Consider the following 25,797-nt stretch of genomic DNA (forward strand, 5'->3'; position numbering starts at 1 on the left):
AAAATTCCATGAAAAGTTTGTTCTCTTAAATATTTTTTTAACATAAACTTACAATTTTGTGAATATTGTCAATTTCTTTAGGAAATCCTTTTTAAATAGATGGTACAGAGAAAATTTTGAGCAAGTAATCAGGGGATGTAAATTCACTAAGTAAATGAATGTTTTAGTTGAATATAGGTTGCTGTCATTTCTTTTGAACACATTTCTAGATTATTTTTTTATTCATTTACTCACAGAAATTCAAGTAGCCCTCTTTGTAGGATCTGGAAATGTTAAAACATAAATTTGTGAGAACATTGTGATGCTTACATAGTATTCTACCATATCATGGTTCTATTAAAAGGTAGTTTCTGTGAGTGATAGACTGGAAAGGAATCTTAATATAAGTTCCAGGACATGTAGATACTAACAGCCCTCAGTTACCTCCACCATAGACTTACTAAAATTCCATGCATTGCGAAACATCTGAAGTCTTGTCTTGATACTCAGTTGAGCATTCAATATGAAGCAATTAGTTATTCAAACAGAAAATCTAATTACGTCTTTTAAAACTACTGTATTTTTCATTTGTTATGGAAACCAAAATGAATGGAGTATGTACCACTCAGGTCTTAGCAAGAAAAGATGGCTCACTCAAACTAGATAATTGAACATTTAGTAGAGAAACTACAAAAGTATAGAAAGGGTTACAGGAAATTAGTGAGGAATAATGCTTTACCCCAGGGCTGGCAATTGTGAGGAGGTATTACTCTCCTACATCAGATGGTTTAAAACCATTGAGAGAATGGCTACTCAAACCTGAAGACAGAAGGGAACTTGACAGGATCTATAACCTCTAGATAAAGCTGGGATCAGCCAACTTATTATTATCTACCAGGGAAAACTCCCATGGAATAAATGCCCTGACTTCATTCTCTAGGGAGATTTCCATGGGCTGAACACAACCAGAAGCCAGAGGGCAAAAGAACTCTTATGATGCAGTCCAGATAGGTCAATCCCCTGGGACATAGACAGTGAATCTGGAGAGCAAATGGAAAATGTCCAATACAGTACTCCTTTGTTGCAGGCTACAGAAAACCTAACTCAAGTTGCCTAAGCAAACAAGGGAATTTATTGACTTACCTATATGAAACTTGTAGAGGAACCTCTATCTGCAGGCCCAATTGCATCCAGCATCTTGAAGAATGTCATTGAGACTCAGTATCTTCCCATCTCTCAGCTCTACTCTCTTCCATGTAGATTTTATTCAAATTGGCAAGATATTTGATAGAAGTTTCAGGTTGAAGGTTGAAGTATGGTAAAACAAACAAACAAACAAACAAACAAAAAAACTGTAAAAGAATAATACAAAATAATAATAAAGTAAAAAATACAAGGTCCTTTCAACAGTTTAATCAGAATTCCTAGGCTACTCTCACTGGTCTAAACCAAGTCACATGCTCATTCCTAAACCAATCAATTTAATCAGAAAAATGAAAGATGATGATTGGGCTGAACTGAATCCCGTGCCTCTCCTTAGTCTCAATAGTTTAGGCCACATAAAGCTCAAGGACAGAGGGTGGGGAAAAAGGTGGGTACTGTTACCAAATCAGGAAAAATGAATGCTAGGCAGCCAATAAATGACCAATAAGGCTCATTTGACAATCTAGTTCTCTTTGCAGCTCTAATTATCATGATGTTCAAGAATACACGAACCTACCAGTTTGAACAGACCAAGTAATGTCAGAAAAATTTCCACAGTTTATGCCAAAAGGCCAAGACACATTTATTTATATATATAAACTGATATCTACGTAAGTATGTATATAAAATTTCCCATTTTGCAATAATTTGATTTGTAGTACTATTAAACATCTATGTTCATTTTCTTAGATATATAAGCACTATACCCAAACTACTGGCATAGGAGGATGAATCAACAAGTCAAATTGATGTTAATGAGAAAATTACACTTTGGGGTATTTTTCTCTGAAAAGGAAGTATTTTTTCCCAATATAAATGGTTTTAAAACCCAAAATATCACAGTGTCACAAAAATTTAAAGGCCCAGGTCGTTTTAGGAACTGAGAACTGATAAAGTTCAAGTGACCTAAAACTAGCTGGCATTTTAAACTCCAATCTTGAGGAAATGAAAATCTATGTCTCAGAGAAATTATAGTATGATTACATAATCTGAGTAGATCTGCTGTATTTTACCTAAGAACACTACATGAACTTGCAATCCATAGTGAATTTCATCATGTGAGTGGCAAGGGACTATTAAGGCTGAGCCTAGGTGTGTATTCCCTATAAACCATACTGTTTAGGGTAAACATAGAATTCTGTTCTCTCAAATCATATTGATAGGGTAAATGGAGTTTTTTATTGTAGCTGTGTATTTGCTGGTAAGACAAAATGAAGAATACAAGTACTTAATCATCACATCTTCCTAAAACGATACAGAAAAACATTTATTTTTAGCTGCCTACTGTTTTTTCATCTTTCCTCTCAATTATATACCTATATATTCATTTTTAAATTGCTTACCTACACAAAGTACATTAGTTTCTCATAGGTTTGCTGTCTACCTTCATGTTTATTCCTCTACAGAAATGAGCCCATCTCTAAAATTATCCAGTAATGAATCTAAAACTAGATGCTTAGAAAAGCAATTGGGGAGAGGGAAGTCATTTTCTTTTAGCATGTGTAACAAGAAACAAACTGAAATGTACCGAAATGAAAACTCAGTACTATTTAAGACTGTTTTCCCTTTGTCCTCTTCCTCTGCCCTCGTTGTTGAGAGAGACTTAATAATGACATTACAACATCAGGGTAGAAGGGCTGTCCACTTTAGATTTTAAATGTTCTCATTTTTGGAAGTTAGTAGGCTTGGAGATCGTGTTTCCCCACTGTGTTAATAAACCACTGAGATGTGGCAGCATCCTCTTCTGATCTTCCCCCATTTTACTCAACGGTCATCTCACTCCACTGAGATTGATAAACTTTCTGCAAGTCTGCAGAGTCTTTCTTTTTCATCTGCATTCTGGGCCCTTTTGTTCTTGTGGACACAGAAAAATGTTCACTGCTTTTTTATATATCTCTTGGACCATAAAGGTCTTAGAGCTGTCAGTAGACACTTGCAATGCCATACCAGCCCTCCAGTATTCTCTGCTCCTTTGCTCCCCAGTTGCTATGGTGTGGTTAACCTTAGCAGGCCTACCAAAGTCCCAGAGAGAAAGGGTGATTCACAGAACATAACCTATCAGAGAAAGACGGGGAGAAAGGATTTACCAGCACTCTTCCCTCTCTCAATACTTGTTCCAGAATTCATTCCAAGGGATAAATCTACATAGAAAATGCTGAAACTCCCTTCCTTGCCTCTATCTCCCTTCCCGCTCTAAAATTTTATACATTTTTATAACTGCTGCTTTAAAAGTCCTTGTCTATTAATTCTATCGTCTTTGTCATTTCTAGGTCTGTTTCTATTGATGAATTTTTCACCTAGCTATGGGTCACATTTTCATGGTTCTTTGCATATCTAGCAATTTTTGATGGATATTGTCGAGCAATTTTTATGTTTCATTAAAAGAAGTTGAGTTTTGTTCTGGCAGGCAATCAATTTATTTGGAGATTAACTTGATCATTTTGAAGCTTCTTTTTCAACTTTGTTAAAGCAGGTCTACAATAGACTACTCTAGAACTAGTTTTAGCCTTCTTCTTAGGACTAAAACTACAAGTAGGGCCTTTTGGGGATTCTCTTTTGAATTCCCTGAGTATCAAAAGGCCTTTCCATACTAGTCAGTAAGAATTCAAACATTTCCCAATCTTTTAAAACTCTGATTTTTTTTCAGCTTACAGTTTTTCTGTAGTTCTTTCACTGGTAGCTGTTCTTTGGCCTTATGAAGTCTCATTTTACATATGTACAGTTTAGCACTCAAATCCTCAAAAGGATGTCTATGCAAATTTATGGAATTCTTCTCCTACTAAGTTCCCTCCTCTTTGGTCCTCTAACCCATAAATTCCAGTTGCTTTATCCTCCCTGAACTCTCATATCTATCTTCTCAGGCAAGCAAGGCTGCCATACTCTGTCTAGTTTCCATCTCTATCCACCACTATCCAGTAAATGCCTCCAGCCAGAAAAACTAAGCAATTGTAGGACACATCTAGCTAATTCCCTTTTCTCAGACACTTCAGCACTGCATTTTCTGTTGTAAAATGTCAGAAAACATTTGTTTCATGTATTTTGTCCAGTTTCTCTTTTTTTGGGGGGGGAGGGAGTGTTTATTATGGAAGGGTTAGTCTGGCAACAATTAGTCACAGCTACAAGTGAAAGTCAAGGCTTTTGATCTTCTCCATTTAAACTTTTATTGTCAATTACTAAAATAATAAGTATCCTTCTATGAATGTGCCCGACTGTGAAGAGGATCACCATTTAATCATTTGAACCAGAAAAAAAAATTAATTCATAAATCATACTGTCATACCTTATCTCCAATTTACAGATATATAAACTAGACTGTATAGTCAAATTACTACTGTAATGACTATAATCAGATATGTGATGTAAAGAGATATGGCTGAAAGACTGATTCACAAAATAAGACAAAAGAACTTACTGGGAAAGAGGAAGACGATAGGAACTAAAAATAGAGAAAAAAGAAAGAATAACTTCTCTTTTTTTAGTAAAATTGAAGAGTTTCACACTTAATAATATAAGAGCCTGCAGTCAATGACAGGATATGCAGCTGGGGTTTTCTCACTGCTTGACCTTGGGAAAATAAAACATAATCCACTAGAAGATGGCAAATAGAGGCTCAAGTGAGAAAGATCTAAGAGGATTTTTATGATTCCCTCCAACACTTGAGATGTGATGTAGTAAGGCTAGCCTTATAAAAGAAGTATATCACATGCCCCAGGTAAACATGGGTCTTACCTTAGGAGAAAATGAAATGAACACTTACAACAGAGTTTCAGGAAAATTTGGAGGCTGTACAACCTAAATGGGCTACGTTCAGTCAGTTGAAGGCCTGAATAGAAAAATAGACCAACTTCCCTGGAACAGGAGGGAATTCTGCCAGCAGATGGCCTTCACATTTGAACTGCAAAAATCAGTTCTTCCTGGGTCTCCAACCTGATGACCTTCAGACTTTAACTGGAGCATCAGGTCTTCCTGAATGTCTAGCCTGCCAGCCCACCCTATAGATTTTGGACTTGCCAGGTTCCACAATCACATGAGCCAATTCTTTAAACTAAATCTCTTTATAAATATATACACACATTCTACTGGTTCTGTTCCTCTGGAGAACGCTGATTAATATAAAAAGTATGCAGTCATTTCATATACACAGAATACCGCGGAGAGATTGTTCTAGTCACAGATACAATGAAGTCAACAACTATTCACACAAGATAAAAGACAGAAACCAAATGTAAACCAGGGAGAAGAAAAATAAAAAGAGGAAGAGAGAAAATTACATTTGCATTTTTAGCTGTCACATGATTTAACCCATTTGAGCTAAAAAATAAAAAATGACTTTAAAGTTAAAAAAAAAATCAATTCATCTACTTCTGAAGTATCCAGTTACCGTGTTCCCTGTACCTATCCGAGAAAGCATTTCTTTTCCAACCTGAACCAACAATATGGACTATTTTTTTGGAATACTACCTTTTCTCTGTTGCTATAAGTTTCCAAATGACATGTTTTGTTTGCCATAACTATCTCCTAAGTCAAGACATGTTCCCATTGCCCAGAACTAAAATTTACTTCCAGGTCCCCTTCCATGCAACCTAGTTAATTAAGCCTTGTTCATCCCTATGTGTGACATATATGACACATATATGTCATGCCCTTACTCTGAGTGTGATATTTACCTGTAAATATTTACATATCGTCACTCATCCACTCAAACATATTTACTTAGTACTTGTTATGTGCCTGGCACTGAGCTAATTTTTAAATATAGAGTTATGAACAAGACTAATATAGCCCTACCTTAGTAGATCTTACATTTCAGTGGAGAAGACAAATAAGCAGTAAGGAAGTAAATTATAATTGTTATGATGAAAATAAATGTAGTGCTATGAGAGAGGCGAGGTCACTTTTAAGTTGAGACCTGAAGATAAAAAGAAAATTAAAAAAAGGAAAGAGCATATCAGAAAACAGCAGAATAAAAGCTCTGAAGTAGGGAAAACCTGGAGTATTTAGAAAATATTAGAAAATCTATGTAGCTGGGTCCTGATGACTGATGGATAAGGTTGAAATTGCAGTAGGATGCATAGAGACCAGATCATAAAGAGGTTTATAGTGAATTTATTAGGAAGGATCAAAGCATAGAGCACAAGAATTGCCTGTGGATGTGGCTACAAGCAGAAGAGAATGTGTGTGTGGCTGGAGAGTTTGAGAAATATACAATTCCAGTGTGAATACAGTATAGACATAGAGAAGAATGATTAGAATATGATTATAACATAAGCTGAAACGTAATCAGTGATATTGAAACCTGCCTGAAAAAGTCATCTGTTAACAAGTCTGCGATATTCTTTAAAGGCACCTCTCCAGCCAGTTCTTGGTATGCGCATGGGGGGACAGGGAGGGGTAGAGAATTAATAGATTAAGTTCAGTATCTTCCTGTCACTGCTTCAACAAAGAGAGTTTTGCTGTTATCTGTTTTGTATACTGGGCTTCCATTTTAAGAAAAGTTTAAAAAATATTTTGAAAAAGTGCTTAAAAACAGCAATTATATATATTTATAAAAAAATATATAATGTTACATAATAAATATGGAGAATATATATAAAATCCTGAAGTGACTCCCGCTCCACTAAGAGTAAAAGCCAAGTCCCTCCAACTGCCAGCCACACATCCTGCACTCTGTGCTTACTCTGTTCCTGCCACACTGTCTTCCTGCTGTTCCTCAATGTACCAAGTACCTCTGCCTTAAGACCTTTGTCCCTGTTGTTCCCTCTGCCTGGAATTGATTTTTCCCAAATACGCTGAACGACTAATGCCTTCGTCGCCTTCAAGACTTTGTTCAAATGTCGTCTTCTCAATGAGACCTACCCTGACCATTCTATTTTAAAACTACTACACCCATCCCTCAGCATTGTCAATGACCCTTACCTTGATTTACTTCCTTTTCTATAGGATTTCTCTCTTTCTAATGTACTATTTCACCTACTTATTTATTGTTTATTGTTCATTGTCTATCTCTCTCCACCAGAATGTAAGGCCCCTAAAGGCATTGTGGTATATTATTTTACTATTTTATCCCTAACATCTGAAAGTGTCTAACCTTCAACAAAGATTTGCTGAATAAATTAATTTATTCATTAAATTAACTGCATTTGGAAATTTGAGCAACAATCAAACATCATATCTAAAGTGGGTAGGATCAAAGTTAAATCTTTACCAAGATATGCTGGATCTTCCAATGGATTCCATTAAGGATGGCAATATACTAAACCAATAATATATTTTCAGTCTATGAAATTCTCCTTTGGTTCTGCCATCAATAAAATGAAAAGGAGTTACTCTTTAAAACTTAAAAGATGAACATTCTGGATTGGTTTTTCAAAGAAGTGTTTAAATTGCATTAAAAATTGGTATCAAACCAATCCAAAATATAGTGACAAATACTATTTATTCAGCATCAATTAAACTGTCAATTTTTCTCGGTTATAATCCTGACATGCTCCCTGGCATAGTATTATTAGACATTGCCACAAAATGAGAACCTAGGAAGCATGTATGTTTGCATCTTTGCAACAGTCATGACAAAGTACATGAAGATAAGCACATTGACCTACTCCACATTAGCATCATACATATCTTTAAACTGTACTTTTTTCAGCAATCATGATAGATTTGTTCTGAAATATCCTTATTCTATTTCTAAATCGTGTATGTAAACAAAGAAAAACATGGAAAAAACAGCTGGCTGAGAATAGCACTGCAGATGGCCACTGCATAGAGTCAAGCACTGTACATCTCTGGAATTGCCATGTGCATCCTACATCATACATATTATGATGTAAATGCACCAACAACACCACCCCTGCTCTGTCCTGGAGTTGTGCAGTGTTCACCCCTGGGTGAAGTTCAGAACTAAATAGTCTAGATTGAAACTGAAATCAGTGATCTTTCTTGGAAAAAGTGATTCAAAATTATTGAGCTAATCAATCTTGGACAATGAAATATGAACTGATTTACATTAATATAATATTCTCAAAACATCTACAAGTAACTAAAAAATGGAGATGGTGTTAGAAACACAAGTATCTTAAAATGACTCTATATGATAGATTACAATTCCCTACCCTTGAATCCTTATTTAGTTGGCAGTAGGTTTTCTGGTAAAGGGCTGAAAATTCGATACCTACAATGATCTTATAGCACCCTCAAGTGGACAGATGTTAAACTGACAATGTTTTTCTTGAGGTGCTGGTCTGTGATATGAAAAATAATGATGGTGGAATCCTTTCAAACAAAGACTACCGAATGAATGAAGATGTGCCAACTTTTATCAGAAGAGCTCATAGTTTGAATTATTTCTTTAATAATGAGGATGTATTTTTGGTTCAGCTAGCCAAATTTTTTCTTTAGTATTCCTCCTTCCTTGAGTCAACTAGGGTGACTCAGAACAGAACTCTGAACAAAATAAAACTAACTACTTTATATGGTAGCAAATCTGTAATCTAAACTTCTTGCACCATGTGATTATAAATTAAATAAAGTAACCTTATTTTAGGTAAAAAGGTTCAAGGCTATCTTTAGATGTTAAAACAATAAAAGATTTTTTTAAATAAAATAAGTTTCATACATACATTTACGAACTACATCCTTAAAGAGCATGGTTTCAGCTGATGCTGTACACCGTATGATGTGGTAGAAAGAGTACTAGATATATAAGATAATGTGGATTCTAATGTTAGTTTTTGAACAGATTATTAACCTCCCCATATCTGTTTCTTCATTTTTAAAATGCAGAGTAGAAAGAACAGAGGCACTAGTTGGTGGCTTCTTAGCATATTAGTCAAGATTCTCTTAGTTCCAAACCATTTCACCTCAAGCTGGCTTAAGCAACAAAAAGTGATTTTTTCTTTAAGAAAAGGAGAGAAAAATGCTGAAAAATTACAGGGAGCAATATTAACATATTCCTAGAGTCTTAATCAGTTTTATCCACCCTTTCCTGATACACGTATCTCCTCCTTAACCCCAGATGAGGATGAAGCTTTGTTGAAATTGTTTATATCAGAGTCAAACTAGAAAGAACCTGTCTACAAATATTTCTTATAGTCATAGATTATTTGTGTAGGTCCTTCTCACATGGTAATATTCAAGTTTCTGAAATCCAGATAGACTTTATCTTTTGCATATGGTGTCACTAGCAACTGTACGAGTTATTTTGGGAAACTTGGGGGATCTAAGAATAGCTCCTTTGAGATATGCTGCTTCTGCCTCTGCTTTATGTGGCTACCTTGTTTCAGCTAAGTTTTTGTGTTCTTTGCTCAATAAATCAGGCATTTAATCTGTGTGTGTGTGTGTGTGTGTGTGTACTCATACAGAGAAGCCGAGGGTCTCTTCTCACCAAGCTTACATAAGATATATGTAATAACATGCTTACATAATGTATATGTAATGACACACTTATATATGTCCATAACTAAAATACCTCTACCTACCTCACTTTCACACTTGCAGTCTCCAGAATGTGTCTTGCTTTTCCTTGTCTCTACTTCTTTAATTATATTGCTCCCTCCTTCTGTAATGCACACACTTGTCTCCTCCTCTCCTCTTACCCCTATTAACCCCCACGACCTCATCTCCTGTAAAAAGGGATCTAAACAGATACTTAGTAGGTGTCGACAATAGTGCTTACCACTGTTTCATATTTGTTTCTTCTTATGTCTGCTCCTCTATTGGACTTGTGCCACTCAAGAAACTGGCATTTTTTCATCTTTATATTTCCAGAGCCTAGAAAGAGTTTGTTAAAAGATGTACATGTGTGCTTATTTAAAAATGAAATTTGACATCACAATAAAGTCCCAGGATCCAGACACCAAAAATATGACATCTTGCGTGCCCTGCCCTCTCTTCCCTCTTATAGATTCATTTAATTATTTATGCCGCTTAATCTGGAAAAGTTATTTAGATATATTATTTTTAAGATCAAACCAGTAAACAAAAAATTTCAGTAAGATATCGAAAAGTGTTTTCTTTCTACGTCCATTTTGAGAAACCCCATGTGTGGGGCTGGTTTCTCCAAGAAGAGAAGCTAAACTAGTCCCCTCACTTTCTCTCCTCACAGCTTCCAATCCTCCTTCAAAGATCCAGTGTTCTGTCCCCTCCAAAGTCAAAGGTTATCTATCCCAGCAGAAAAGGAATTCAAATACACCTATAAATGTAAAAGTCTTACCCTCATGTGAGAGGGTGTTGGGGAAGTGAAGAACAAGGTTGCCTCTGATACTTAACTACTGTAACTACTACCATTTAAACCCAGCATTAACCACAAATTAAAAAAAAAATAAAATCTCAGATGGAGTTTTGATTACACCTGCTTAAAGTTTATTTTTTCTATCACTACTCTGTACACAGCAAGCATTCAATAAATGTCACTCTTGATGAACACTGCCTACCCTCTAATAGCAGATATTTTCTCTTATTTCCATGGCCATACCACAGCAATTTTAGATGCTCAAATTAGAGTGGTTGGAGGTTACTCTGGTGTTGGAATTAGGAAAAAGAGTAAACATGTCCCATAGTGATAAAGGTATGTACTACCAAAGAATGGCCTCATAAGGTAGCATTCTGAGAGCAGTTAAGTGCCACTGTCTGGCATCTGGTTCTCAGACACTGAGCTTTCTCAGTCCCTCCAGAGATGACTAGATCCTTAATAACAGATGAACTCTAACTAAAATTACATATTTTATTTACCGGAATGTCCAGATAGTTCATTTTTAGTAGTAGGCTTTCCTTCTCAGTGACAGAACTCTTTTTCCTAAAAACAGCCATTCTCTATAGTTAAACACAAATCAGTCGATACTATTGATTAAACTTTCCTGATGTGCCCATAGTGGCTTGAAATTTATTATCTTTTAAACTTGAATTCTTCTTTGTTGCATTTTCTCAAGACTCGGTAAACCATTTGCCAATTTGCCAGGATTTTTCACAAAATAGCATGGCAGCATACACTTTATTCTGAGCTGGGTCTTCTATTCAGGTGCTGAAACAGTGAAGGGCAAATTCATCTCCCCAAAGACACACAGCTGGAGAGGGGGCAGGATAACTGCTACCATTTATTTTTCTTCAAGAGGACTATACTAAATTACACATAATTAAGTGGCACAAATTTAAATATATTGAAATAAAACAAATTTATATTGAAATAAAACTTTCTCTCAAAATTAAAATAAGTTAGTCCTTTTATACAATAAAAATACTCTCTCCAGCAACTCTGCCTGTGAAGGTCTATTAAAATCAAGATGACATTGAGCAATTTATTGAGGCTCTCTGGCCTATTTCCTCAATCTCTAAAATAAGAGCATATGAGATACACTCCATAAGAACCAAGAAAGAAAAAAACAAACAGAAGTTACAATTACCTTTGAAAATCACTCGAATTACCCTTCGGAAGAGTATATTGACTTTAGCATACACAAGGCCATACAGTAAATCTTATGGGCACTAAATTTTGAAAAACCACTTAGGTAAACTAAAAAAATTTTTTAAAGAAAGCATATATGCATGTGTCTGGGCATTAAAGCCATCTGGTTTTAAGTTAACGCTAAAAGAACGGGGTATGGAGAACACAACCTCAATGCTTAATAAATGTTACTGTCCTTCCTTTACTCTACCCTTTAGCCTATCAGGAAATCTCCCAAAGCGGTCGTTTTAGTGCAGTTATGCCTGAGACGTAAGTAGTGATTCCATCCAGCGAATACTTTGAGAGAAGAACCTTTGTAACTCGTTCGAAGTTCTCACCTGTTAGGGACACTGGCACTTAAACTCGTCTCACTAAATTGAAGAATGAATTGTTATGTACCATTGAGTAGAGCTCAGGCCATTGCAATGTAATAATAACACCATGGAAACTTTCAAAAGTAAACTCATCACACACATCACCACCTTGGACCCGTGGTCAGCCCTTAGCTCGGGGAAACGCTCGGCCCGACCCTTCCGGCTTCCGTACTCTCGCTCAATTTCGCGAGACAGAGGCAGAGCTCCGCCGCGCCAACACTTAGGAGGCACTTCCGGGAGGCAACTCAAAGCGTCTGCGATGTGTGCTTCCGGCGGCTTCTAGGCTGATTGCTCAGCCTCCGGCACAACCGTGCTAAGGTGGGGGGCACGGAACCGAAGGGCTAGGAGCCCATCGGTATTTGAGCCCCGCAATCTCTAGCCATGGACCGAGACCTTCTACGGCAGTCACTGAATTACCACGGGCCGTCATTGCTCTCCCTGCTCCGAAGCGAACAGCAGGACAATCCGCACTTCCGGAGCCTCCTAGGATCGGCGGCCGAGCCTGCCCGGGGCCCGACGTCCCAGCAGCCGTTACAGGGCAGGTAATGGGACCGCGGCGACGCTGCGAGACGGGGGAGGGGACGCAGCTCTGGGCCCCGCTACCGCAGCCAGGCGGATGAGTCCAGCGTGGCCGTGAGCACGTGAGGACTGTGGCGCTGGTACCAAGGGCTGGATGGAGGGTCCGCGCTCCTGGTGAGGGCATTGCGGGATGCGGGCTGATCTTTTTCTCTGATAATTGCCTAGCAGCAGAGTCACAGATTCTTTAGCTAAAATCCCTTGGGCTTTTGTATCTGGGGCTGCAGGCGTCACTTTTTAAGTTTCCTTGCCCTCCCCCTGCAGGCTGGCGAGTTAGAGAATCCCCGGTTAAAACTTTTTTTTCAGAGGCTGTACGGGCAGAAGCTTAAAATGGACCCGACTGGTTAATGAAATCCATGAGCAGAAACTTGAACACACGGAAAGGTTTTGCAAATAAACCAGTTTTCATAAATTTTGTTTCTTTTTAAGAAAGGAGAAGAGAGTTGACAACATTGATATACAAAAATTCATTTCCAAAAAAGCGGATCTGCTTTTTGCACTTCCCTGGAAATCAGATGCACCTGCAACTTCTGACATTAATGAAGACAATGAAGGTGAGTTGAGTCTTAAAATCTTTTGATTGCGGATGGTTTTAACTACTTAAGATAAAGCTGAACACAAACTATTGTAATTTTGTTGATTATTTTTTCAGATCATTATGCAATCATGCCACCTTTGGAACAATTCATGGAAATACCTAGCATGGATCGGAGAGAGCTATTTTTCCGAGATATTGAGCGTGGCGACATAGTGATTGGAAGAATTAGTTCTATTCGGGAATTTGGGTTTTTCATGGTGTTGATTTGTTTAGGCAGTGGCATCATGAGAGATATATCCCACTTAGAAATCACAGTAAGTTACTCACTTTTCATTTCTTTGTTTCTGTTTTTCGACGGTCATTTCAATACAAGAATTATGTCTTTGCATCCAGCTGTGCTTGCATGTACCCTGCTGACAGTTTTGAGAATTAATAAGTATTAATTGGAGAAAAAGTACCTTTTTTTACTAAAAAAATTATTAGCAGTAATAGAATTACTCCTCCATTTTTCGTTTTGGGGTTTTTTTTAGTCCTCTTGATAGGCAGGGGCGGGGTCCCTTTTCATATGTTCAAAGAGAAATCAGTGAGTATGGTGAGATTGATTGGTATTCGGACTTATTTCTTCTAGCCGAACATGTTTTTAATTATTTAGTATTTAGCATTTGACACTTCCTTGTGGATAATTTAAAAATAAATTCCTGGCCCATTCATAAATTTACAGTAATTAAATGTGATTTGTACGTTATGATACTTTGCCCAAGATGAGTAGTCCCGAATTTGAAATGGGTCACTTTAAAAGGTTTGATATTTGCTGTCTATCAAAGCAGATGAAAAGGGAAGAAAAGCAAAAAGTGTCATAGACTGGATAATAGACAAACTTTGAAATATTCACATTTCATTTTAATTGGAATTTTCATACTGGACAATTTTTAGTTTCATTTTTAATAAGTGGAAGATATCTTTTGTTTCATAATTTACTTATATTTGGTTTCTAACATTAATTGCAAATTTCATGAGATTTTTCAAGCTGAAATTTCAGTGGTTTTTAAACAATTTCATTGGTTTTCTAACTGAACCAAGAAACTTGTTTTATTGTATTTGTGCATAGAAGGTACTTATAATTAAAATCTTTATTTAAATTTAGACCTTAGGGTGCTAGTTGATTTTTAAAGTTTATGTCAACTATTAACTGTTTTTACCGAACAACTAGGATAAAAGACCCTTTTCACTGAAGAACAAAACATCTGTTTTAAAATACTTCTCGTTGCAGGCTCTTTGTCCATTAAGAGATGTACCTTCTCACAGTAACCATGGGGATCCTTTATCGTATTACCAAACCGGTGATATCATTCGAGGTGATCAATTTTATCCTAATAAAAAAGTAACAGTTGTCAAGATTGTTGTTTTTATTAGTTTTGAAAATATAAGGTAATGAGAATAGCATTTGAAAGGTTTTTGTTGTGTTTTGGTTTGCATTTTTATTAATCAGCATGGTTTTCTCATTTTTTTAAGCTGGAATCAAGGATATTGACAGATATCATGAGAAACTTGCAGTATCTCTATATACCTCATCTCTTACACCACACCTATCTGGTATTAAACTAGGTGTGATTAGTTCTGAAGAGCTTCCTTTGTACTACAGGTAATTTATCCACGTTATTTCAACAGCAGTTAATTGCAAAACAGTTTCTTGACTAAAAATAGCAAATTTTATCCAACTTCTGACAACAAAATAAAATTTTAATTTCTCTTATTTCAACATATGCTCATGTATTTATATAAACGTTAAATTTCTTCAAACTAAATAAAGGACCAAAGTCATGATATTGCCACACATACAAAAATGGTATCAATATTTAATGTAATAATGGTATTTCTCTAATAGAAATGGAATATGCTAATTATGTTCATAATTTTTATATTGTGATTTATATTTTTTAAGGAGGAGTGTTGAACTAAATAGCAATTCTTTGGAATCCTATGACAACATCATGCAGAGTTCCTTGGGATTTGTTAATCCAGGAGTAGTTGAATTTCTTCTAGGAAAACTAGGAATAGATGAATCTAATCCACCATCTTTAATGAGAGGCCTACAAAGGTATAGTGAATTGGTATTATTCTATTAAGTGATAAGGTGATGGTGCTAGGCTCAAAAGCTGCATAACCGAGAGATGTATTTGACTATCCTAAGCCTGGTGGCAGCAACATGCCAAAAGTTAAATAAACTAGGTGATCCCATCTCCTGGAATTGAGTCCCGTCAATGATTAGATGTGTACCATATGACCAAGTAGACAAAGATTCGGAAAATTTTTTAAGAATTTCGTGTATATGCTAAAGAAAAATGTTTAGGAATAAGTCATTCCTGAGAGTTCAAGAACTTTTCTTCATAAATGCAATACAGATTTCTTGCTTGAGATTCACTTTTTCAATGTTGAGTTTTAGCCTTTCAAGCAAAATGAACTAGTTACAAAAAAAAATGTACCGTTTGATTTGACTTTTATTTTCTTTATTAGCAAAAATTTCTCTGAAGATGATTTTGCTTCTGCATTAAGAAAGAAACAGTCTGCATCTTGGGCTTTAAAATGGTATGAAGACTTTGTCTTTCAACAATTGTATCGTGTAGGGTAAAGCAAGCATGTCATCGTTAAGACCAAATTTGTTTATAAATGAATTAAAATGCCTTTTTGACATTAGCTTTCTTGTAGGTGTAAATGGTGTTATGTTGTAAACTCAACAGACTTAAGCCAACATTTTAAATTTTTTCCAAAAGGAATTAGTTTACTGATATGTAGATTTTATACATGTTTGTTAGGGAACTATCCAAAGGCAGAATGCTTTTTAGGTATTTGGAAAGTATTAAAGAATAAATATAATAAATAAATGTCTTTTTAGTGTGAAGATTGGAGTTGATTATTTTAAAGTTGGACGCCATGTGGATGCTATGAATGAGTACAATAAGGCTCTAGAAATAGACAAAGAAAATGTGGAAGCTTTGGTAGCTCGTGGAGCATTGTAAGTGGATCATGGATTTTAAGAAATATTTACAAGGTAAATATGTATGAAATTTATGAATAGCACACAAGATAAACCTCTCCAATTGTGTTTCCTATCTCTAGATATGCAACAAAAGGAAGTCTGAACAAAGCAATAGAAGATTTTGAGCTTGCATTGGAAAACTGTCCAACTCACAGGAATGCAAGAAAATACCTCTGCCAGACACTTGTAGAAAGAGGAGGACAGTAAGTGTCAGATTTTGTTTAATAGAGATCTAATATTCAACCAACTGCTCTAAAATTTTGAACTTCACATAAGAAAATAACATCTTTAATCACTTAATTCAGAACACTCTTAGTTTCAAGTTTGGTTGAAAATGTTTTTTAAATATTATAGTTATTTTTTCTTATTATTGGGGTTCTTTATAATTAGAGATTTTTTCGTGTCTTGAGTTCATTGTTCAGAATATCTATCTTCATTACACAGAAATATAAATGTAAAGGTATAAGAAATTAGGTGGGTATCCTTTTCCTAGGCATACACTAGAAGTTTTTGTTTTAATAAGACAAGAAGTTAACTTACAGTTTATTTCATCATTTTAGTAGGATGCCAGAAATATGAATTTGAAAGCTACTGTTGTTAATTACAAGATTTACTGTTATATTCAGTTTATTGCATTACTCTGTCCAGCAAAATCCACAAATTCAGATTAAATGAAAGAGCAGATCATTAAGAACAGACACTGTCACTTAATGTTACTCTCCTGAGATGCTGGCATAATACTGGTATATAGTTCTATTATAAATCTTTAATGATTAATAGATTAGTCTGATATATAAAATATTTTGAAGAAACAATACTTCAAATGTAATTTGCCAACAGCCTGCTTTAATAATTAAAAACCAGTTTATAATTAATAGCATCTTTTTGCTGTTGATTTTTTGTTTGGTTTTTGGTTTTTGTGTTTTTGTTGTGACATCGGTAAATGAAATCCAGTAGTTTCAGGTGTACAATTTTTAAAACTAGAATTATCTCTTCTCTGTTTCATGAATTTGCTTGATAATTCTTCAGCTTGTATGATCATACTGAAATTCTAAATTAATGAGATTTTGCAATATTTGTTTTTAACTCACAAGAACTTCTGCTTGGACCCAAGTGATTGGAGCAGCCTTTTACTTTCTCAGTAGGTAGATAGTACCTACTTAGACGTAATTGCCTTATTGCCCTTGTATTGGTGTCTTTGTACTAAGTGAATGGCAGCACCATCTATCCATTTACACAGGCCAGAAACGTTTATCATCTTTGACTGGTCCTTTCCTCCTCACAGCCAGTCTGACACAAAAGTTATCCCATTAAAGCCATTGGAGTTTTCTTTGTTTATTCATTTAAGTAATTACTTTCTTACTTTCTAAAAAACTGAAAATAGTTTGTAAAATCTTGCTCTATATCCAGACTTTCTGATTTTTCATAGTATAAGCTTCTGAGCATCATCTAATAATTATCCAGTGTAGAAGCTAATTGCAATATACACGTATGAGTTGTTATTTCCAACTTTAACAATGGATATTCTGGGAAAATATTTCTGTAGAAAGGAAAATTTTTCATAAACTACTAGGAAAAGCCAGCCTATATAATAATATGCTAAAGCTCAAAATCATACTAAATTTATAGAGGATGTCAATAATGTGTTTTCATATATCATATTAAAATGCCAATGCTGGACCTGCAGTATAGCTTTAGTTACCACTGATGGATTCTTATTTGTCTTTTGGATTTGGGGTTTGTTTTGTTTAAACTGAGACATGATTGACATATAACATATTAGTTTTAGGTATACAACAGAGTGGTTTAGTATAGTAAAGTGATCACCACAGTAAGCTCTATTAACATTCATTACAACACATAGTTGCAACCTTTTTTTTTTATTGTGAGAACTATTAAGATCTCTCTTAGCAGCTTTAAAATGTACAACATGGTTTTATTAACAATAGTCACCATGTTGAACATTACATCCCCAAGACTTATAACTGAAAGTTTATACCTTATGACCACTTTTACCCATTTCGGCCATCCCCTACCCCCACTTCTGGCAACCACTAATCTTTGGTGTTTTTGTTGTTTTATGTGGTTTTATGTGAAATAGTAAAACATAAGATTTAGGTATCATTCAGTTTAGAAAATAAGTTGGTAAACATGGTTTTTCTCTAATAAGTTATCATGGATGCCTCCGACCCATATGCTTGTTTGAAGACTTTCTGTTTTTACAAAAAGCTTAATCTTCCTCTCAAAATTAGGTTGGAAGAAGAAGAAAAGTTTTTAAATGCTGAAAGTTACTATAAGAAAGCTTTGGATTTGGATGAGACTTTTAAAGATGCAGAGGATGCTTTGCAGAAGCTTCATAAATATATGCAGGTGATTCTTTATTTCCTCTTAGAAATTTAGTGATATATGAAGTTAATGCCCAAACTTAACTTTCTTCTTCAGAAAACAATTCTAGATTACTTAAGACATTATGAAAATTTTCTTTGTAGATACAGCTTTTCCTAATTGGGTTTGACATTGCTTCATAGTGCCTCTTCTTTTTTGTTACTACTCAAATGTAAAAATAGCCCTATGAGAAAATTCAGATTGCCTAAATTTGGTATGTGGTTTTTGAGTGCTGTCCCTATAGTGAGTGAGTGTTCCTGGTGGTTACAAAATTAAGTAATGTAATCGAGCTAATTCTAAAATCTTTTTGAGAGGTATTTTAAACTGTCTTTTCCTGTAATACTGATGATGATGTTTTCTCATGCATTTTCTTCTGAATTGGACCATTGCTGCTGTGTCTGTGACATCTGGTGCTGCTCATCCCCACCCTCAAACTGGAAAATGATTTCTTATGTAATCATGCATCCAACTGGGCTGTGCTATTTTTTAAATGGTTTGTATTTGAACATGGTGATTTCCCCCCTTCAATTCATCTTAATGGAATTTCTTTATTTGAATTTTATAAAATGTCTCCTGTTTAAATTTTTCAATTTTCTAAAATAATTTTTATTTATATATTCTTTCCCTTTGTTGCACTCTGGGTCATGGGTACCAATGCAATGGCTTCCCCATTTTTCATGGAATACCAACTGCAATATGGTCCTCAATACTGTTCTGGCTATTCCAATGATTAATGCCAAACACCTGTATGATTAATTTTTATACATTAAAAATACCTGTTTAATGCTGGATATATGGTGATTTGGGTATACCATATTTGATTTCTGGTGGGGGGGCGGGGTTTGTTTTTGAAAACTGGGTTTTATATATTCTGCTTTTTTTAATGTGTGGTTTTTTCCGATATCTGGGTTCTAAAAGAAATCTTTGGAATTAAGAGAAAAACAAGCTGAAAAGGAAGAAAAGCAGAAAACAAAGAAAATAGAAACAAGTGCAGAAAAGTTGCGTAAGCTCTTAAAAGAGGAGAAAAGGTAAACTATAATATTCAGTATTTTTGAACTTAAAGTGACTGCTGAGTTGAACCAAAGTGCTATATGGAGGTAAAGTAAGTAAAAATGTAAAAGTATTTCAGATCATAACAATTATTCTAGCAATTATGTATACCACAGATATTTCTATAAAAGAAATTAGACTAAGGCTAGAAATCTGAAAAAAAAAACCTCAAAAATGAAACATATTGTTATTTTAACTACCTGTATTTTAAGGAGCAATGTTTTAGAAATAGAGCAGCAAGGGTAGTTCTGTTCTCCAGGGACATTTTTAGTTGTCATACTGGTGAAGTGCTACTGGCATCTAGTAGGCAGATGTCATGTGTGCTGCTAAACATCCTACAATCTTTTAGGACCCCTGCCACCCTACCCTTTCAACAAAATGCCATTAATGCTGAAGTGGAGGAACTATGCCCTAGAGATAAGCATATATTAAACTTCAGTTCTTTCCCATATGTGTTCAGGTTCTTATTTTTATGTTAATGTTGGAAATGTCACTGTCTTTCAGAAATGGATTTGTTTACAGTGACAGCTGTCTACAAAAATGTTTTTTCCCAAAAGTGGTGCTCGATGGTAAAATTGAATCTTACAGTAACTAGGAGTCTTATAATAATTACTTATCCAAGCCACTGCTTTTATGAAATCTTTAAAGAGAACAGAGTGGAACTAAAATCTTTATGGATAAACATTTTGTACATAACATACCTGATAAATTAACTACTTTTTTAGGCTAAAGAAGAAAAGAAGAAAATCAACTTCTTCCTCTTCAAGTGTTTCTTCTGGTGATGAATCAGTTTCTTCATCATCCTCTTCCTCTTCTGATCACAGAAGGCACAAGAAACATAAGAAAAACCGTTCAGAGTCTTCTCGAAGTTCCAAAAGGCATTCTGCTAAGGCATCCTCAAATCAGATAGATCAGAATAAGAAAGATGAGTGGTTCCCAGTTCCAGCCAATACTTCAGCATCTTTTCTTAATCAAAGGCAAGAAGTGGAAAAACTACTGGAAAAGCAGGATAGGGTTCCATATCAAAAGAAACAGATAAAAGAGAAAGATAGATGCCCTCTCTCTTCATCTTCACTTGAAATTCCGGATGATTTTGGAGGTAGGTCTGAAGATCCAAGAGATTTTTATAATAGCTATAAAACTCAGGCAGGGAGTAGTAAAACAGAAAAGCCATATAAATCAGAAAGACATTTTTCCAGTAAAAGAGATCCCTCAGATTCCTCCTATAGGAATCCAGAGGACAAGATAAAAATTTATGGTTATAGAAAATTTGAAAAAGATACAGAAGGGAAAAAAGAGCACTATAGAAAGTGGGAGCCAGGTTCCACGAGGTGTTCCACTTCACCAACAAGCTCAGACTACTCTTCAAAATCAGTTGAAAAATATAAAAAATATACTTATTGTGGATCACGTGATTTTAGTAGACATGAGCAGAGATATCAATTAAGTAAAAATCAAGGAGAATGTGAAAGAGAGGATAATTATGAGGATACTAAAACAGAGTTTCCAGAAGATGGACTAAATAGCAAAGAGCATTCAGAAAGCGGAGTTAAAAAAAATTTACCTCCAAATTTACTCAATATATTTAATCAGATAGCTGCATTTGAGAAAGAAAAAGGAAATAAACAAAAAAATTAATATGTCAAGGGAATCAGCACTGTTATACTAAAGGCCGTTAATAAAAGTTTAGGATCTTTTAATCATAATAGTCCAGTGTGGAAGTCTCTGCTCCTAAAGTTATTTTACTTGTAGAGATTGCAGAAAACATGCTTTTCAGTTATTCTCAAAGTATATTTGTTTAAGTTGTAGGGTCCCCTTTTTCACAACTCGATTTTTTAGTCTTCTCATGTATGTTCATGTACAGTATTTCTTACTCTTAGGATTTAAACCATTTAAAGATGATTATCGAGATATTGTTTCTTCATTGTATTATGATTAATGAGAATTCCTTGAATCCACCTTAACCTGCTGTTTGAGAGAAAATTAAATTTGTACACTAAACACTTGGGGCATTTTCATCAAAAATTATTACATTCTCTCTTCTGTTTATTTAAAAGCCCTCAGCTTTAGAAAGAGATACATTTATTTGAATGTTCCTTAGATACCATTTTATCTTCATCGTCTGTTTAAATATTAAAATTTTTGCATAACTCCTTTAAAATGGTAGACAAACTATCTGTCTTATCTAATTGGCCTCTAAAGCCTAATTTACTTAAAAACGGTTTATATACCAGCTTAACAAGTACTTTAGGAATAAAGCCATGAAAATTTAATAGGAGCTCATTTTGTTTGTTTCTTTTCTATTTATTTTTACTTTATTGCTAGGAGTACAGCCCTAGGAAATGTTTTTTAACTTTAAATATTGTTAAAACCTTAGAGACTGTATTCCGGGCAAGAATTTTTCTCTAATGGAAAGAAAATTAGGAAACTCTCCTTAATTGTAGATGTCCAGTTAGGAACACATTGGTCATATTTTTAAAATTCTTGAGATGGCACTTCTCCCCTGATGTCTCCTTTCTCAGGGTCTGAATAAATGACTAGGCCAACAGCCTGGTTTTACTTAGAATAAATTCCAGCAACTAGAGCTAAAGAAAGGACATGGATTGTAAGGATCTTTCCCAAATTATTAAAAACATTATAGTATATTATTTGGGAAACAGAGATAGGAGTCATGTGTGTTGAGTTTATAATGAATGGTCTTCAGCTTCTCTAAGATTACAGACACTAAATGACAATGGACCTTTAATACTATCACTCATGATGACCCTGGACGGATGAGTTGAGGGACAGGTGAGTATCCACCTACAGAGAGAGGTCTAAGACACTCAGTCCTTGTTCTGTCTCACTGTTCTTTCTAACAGTAAAATATCAAAATTTAAGCATAACTGGACACATGGTATTTGTAACCTTCAGACTAGTGATAGGAGCCTAATGATTTAGCTGAAATGTGTTCTATAGTTGAACAGAGAAAGAAGCTAGTCAAAAACAATAGGTAGTAACAGGAAGAATTGGTCAGTTTCTTTGCACCAAGAAACTCATCTTAAAAGTGTCCCCAGTTCTTTCTGGGTATTAATAGCTTGGGTATCATTTCCATTAGTCTTCCATAGTGGTCTTAAAGAGTAAAAACTCTTGACATAGCCCGTAACCTTTAGGAATTCTTAGTACATCAGAATTGTAGACACACCATTTTAATTTTAACAAAATCCCTTAACGTTTTCAGGAAACACATCATCAAACAAATAGTATTGGGGATATATCTGTCAAGAATCTCTAGCAATTTTTTTTTCCTTAACATCTTTATGTCAATAGTTTATACATACCCAGGCTTCTCTTGGTTTCCATAAGTATAGATGACTTTCTAACACAACAGATGGATGTTAAGATGGCTCCAGATTCAGGGATAATGGAATGACCCCTTGTCTTACCATTTAGCATTATTAGATTGAAGTTGGAAAAAGAGTTAAATGTAGACTTGTATGCTGTTTGGAGAACCTAACCGTTCCACAAATATTGTGCTAGCCTTTGGGTGGTGATTCAGTAATAGAAGTTATTATGCAATTTCTCTGTGTCAGGCCATGTGCATTTTATATATATTACCTGATGATTTCAGTAAACTTGTGATGCAAGTAACTGGTACTGTCTATATTACAACTGAGGGAAAAAAGCATAGAGAACTAACTTGCCCAAGGTCACAAAGCCAGTAAGACTCAATCCATGCCTTCATAGAACAGTATGTAATATTATTTCAAGTTCTAAGTAATTTACAAAGTAATATAGGGCAAAGAATAAGAATTTTGATGAACATACAAAGTGACTTAAGATTAATCAGTTTTTAGATGTTTCAGCCAAAAGGTATAGCCATCTTATTCATTGGACTTGGCTATACCTTTAGCTGGTCGTTTCTAAAAGTGATATTTTCAAATAATCAGGAGAAACAGGTTTACCACTGCTACTGCCTTTCAGAAGCAACAACAAATGACAGTTCTAAAGAATGGCAATTATAACATTTTTTTTCAAGGTTTGATGGAGACAATACTCATTTAAGTACTTAGATTCTAATAGATTTGAAAAACAGATTAATAACATTATACTGATAGTCCACACTATTCCAAGAGTTCAAAGTGTTGGGTACATGTTACAATGAAGTGTTAAACTGGAAAAACTAATTCTATATCCTGTGGTCTATCGCCACTATAAATTTATGGAATTCCTATTGCAAATCGAGTCACAATTAGCTTTGTTTATTGAATCAAGAAAATTTTGAAATTCTTTACATTCTTTATGTTTGGTTGTTTGTATCAAAAGAGCAAAATCTTTGTTTGACTTATTTCAAGATCAGAGTAGAATAATTCCTAAAAATTTAAGCTACATTTTTATTGATGTACAGTGTTTCTCTTTCCTGACAATTATTTTTTTGGTGGAGGGGTGAGGGTGATGCTGTTTTTTGGTTAAAAATTTGTAAATTATACCAAAAGAAGAAACTAATAGATCTCTCCCCCAAAAGTCTGGGAAATGTTTCTTTCAATAAAGAAAACCTAATTTCAGGATCTTCTAGGGTAAATGAGAATTTTAGTAGTGCAACGAACTCTTTATAGTACAATGACTCTTTAGAAATTTCTTGCTGAAAGATTCTGTTACATCTTTCAGGGGAAAAAAAAGCGTAGTTTCATGGCTAGTGTGAGATAATAAAGTGAACTATTTTCTAATATAACGTTAAAATAACAGTGAAAAACATAATTTTCCCTGTTTGTATAACATGTAGCGTTGTTAAAATCTATAACTGCTTTCCTTTGTGAAGAAAATAATAGGAAAAAGGATAAGAAAATTAAACATTTCCTTGGCTTATTTGGACCCAATTGCTTGACTTTTTTTTTTTTTTTAACTATTAAATTTTACATTTTTCCTGGATAAAACTTTGGTCTGCATCTTTCCTAACACGATTTCAGTAGGACTCTATATCATTATACAGTATCCAAAAGCATACAGTGGAACTTACTTTCGGAAAAGTATGAAATTTTTTGTTTGCAATTCGAAATAGAGATTAAAATGTTTACTTGCTGCTCTTTTTGCTTTTACCGTTACTGGAGCTACTGCTAGCACTAGTTGGCCTGAAAATGTTGCCAGTTAGTGAAGAAGATTCTGGGAAGGTCAGCTGTAATACTTTGATCGAAGTCTGAGAAGTAGAAGTACTTGCAGTACTCTTTGATGATCTAAAAGAAAAAATAATTATTGTAAATTTAATTCAAAATTTATATCTTAATAGAGACCCCGTCATTAATGGCAAAACATACCATAATCCCACAAGTAATTAAAGAGGTCAAAAAGTACATAATAGTGCTAATAGTAAATTTTAAAAGCATGTCATTAATACCAAGAAATCAGTTTTTTTAAAAAAGGTAAAGAACATAAGTTTCAAACCAGTAGAAAAATAGTTCAACACATATGCTTCTATATGAGAAAAAAATGTTTTCAACTATAATCGCTTAGAGATGGAATCGTTAAACATTAAAAATTTACGAAAAATAGTTAAGCATAAAAGGTAAAACGGGCATGGGAATTCAGTGATTGGCAAAAGTGATTAAAATTATAGGTTATATAAGAATAAAATAGACCAAGTGATAGGAAAAAATGGTGGGATCATTTGAAAATCATAACTAGCCATACCATTCTGAGTTTTAAAAATGTTTTATGAAAGTACAGAGATGTTCAAGTGGCTGCCCACCATGTTCACGTAAAAACTTTTTTTTTTAAAACTCTATCTTTTAAGGTACCCCTTTTGCTTTGTGAAACCTCTTTGAGAACTAATGAAAAGTTAACTGGCCACTGAATGTAGGAAATTGGGAATTTTAAAGTTTGGATCATCAAAATTTTGTCAGCAAAGCACAAGAGTTTTAAACATCCCTTATGAGATTCTGGATAACACAAATGCAGAAGAATAATTTCTTTTTTAGCAAATTAAAACAAAATCAAATCCTGACTTTAAAATTTTACAGTGTGGTTTTAATGACAAAAATTATACTGCATGTCTCTACATCTAAGTTACCCTTTTATAGTTAAAAAATGTCCTCCCTTGCACCCAGTTCAGGGCTAACCATACTAGATGTAATCTCCAAAATTTCATCCTGTTTTATCATACTGCAATAGCCGGTGGTTGCAAGACACTCTGCCATAATGAAAATAAACAGTGACACCAGATAGAGGTTAGAGTTGCTCAACT

The 25,797-nt window shown here is 34.7% G+C and overlaps 2 protein-coding genes and 1 long non-coding RNA gene across 4 annotated transcripts in view; 1 reads left to right on the plus strand and 2 right to left on the minus strand.

Annotated features, from left to right (window-relative positions):
* Positions 1-12,197, minus strand: part of LOC107507038 — a 92,346-nt gene extending 80,149 nt beyond the window's left edge. The window contains exons 1-3 of the long non-coding RNA XR_001596059.2: positions 11,959-12,197; positions 9,857-9,951; positions 1,123-1,228 (exon numbers count right to left, since the gene is read on the minus strand). This is a non-coding gene — a long non-coding RNA (uncharacterized LOC107507038). The remainder of the gene's footprint in view (positions 1-1,122; positions 1,229-9,856; positions 9,952-11,958) is intronic.
* A 37-nt stretch (positions 12,198-12,234) lies between these two features.
* On the plus strand, positions 12,235-21,858 carry TTC14 (tetratricopeptide repeat domain 14). Of its 2 annotated transcripts, none has more exons than XR_001596058.2 (12): positions 12,235-12,536; positions 13,000-13,124; positions 13,223-13,422; positions 14,379-14,463; positions 14,621-14,750; positions 15,051-15,206; positions 15,623-15,694; positions 16,002-16,121; positions 16,226-16,348; positions 18,398-19,023; positions 19,449-19,558; positions 20,306-21,858. XR_001596058.2 is itself a non-coding variant. In XM_016138032.2 (12 exons), the coding sequence occupies exons 1-12, from the start codon at positions 12,376-12,378 to the stop codon at positions 21,216-21,218; spliced, it is 2,313 nt and encodes a 770-aa protein (XP_015993518.2). In that variant the 5' UTR covers positions 12,235-12,375; the 3' UTR covers positions 21,219-21,858. The 2 variants fall into 2 exon arrangements, 1 of the variants encoding a protein (XP_015993518.2); XM_016138032.2 differs by having other exon boundaries at positions 18,398-18,515.
* A 2,587-nt stretch (positions 21,859-24,445) lies between these two features.
* The window catches only part of CCDC39 (coiled-coil domain containing 39), a 43,839-nt gene continuing 42,487 nt past the window's right edge, over positions 24,446-25,797 (minus strand). The window contains exon 20 of the mRNA XM_016138031.2: positions 24,446-24,790. Coding sequence (XP_015993517.2) covers positions 24,631-24,790 — 160 coding nt within the window. The 3' untranslated portion in view covers positions 24,446-24,630. The remainder of the gene's footprint in view (positions 24,791-25,797) is intronic.

This window comes from Rousettus aegyptiacus, unplaced genomic scaffold, assembly GCF_014176215.1.
Source record: "Rousettus aegyptiacus isolate mRouAeg1 unplaced genomic scaffold, mRouAeg1.p scaffold_m13_p_4, whole genome shotgun sequence".
NCBI classification, from domain to species: Eukaryota; Metazoa; Chordata; class Mammalia; order Chiroptera; family Pteropodidae; genus Rousettus; species Rousettus aegyptiacus.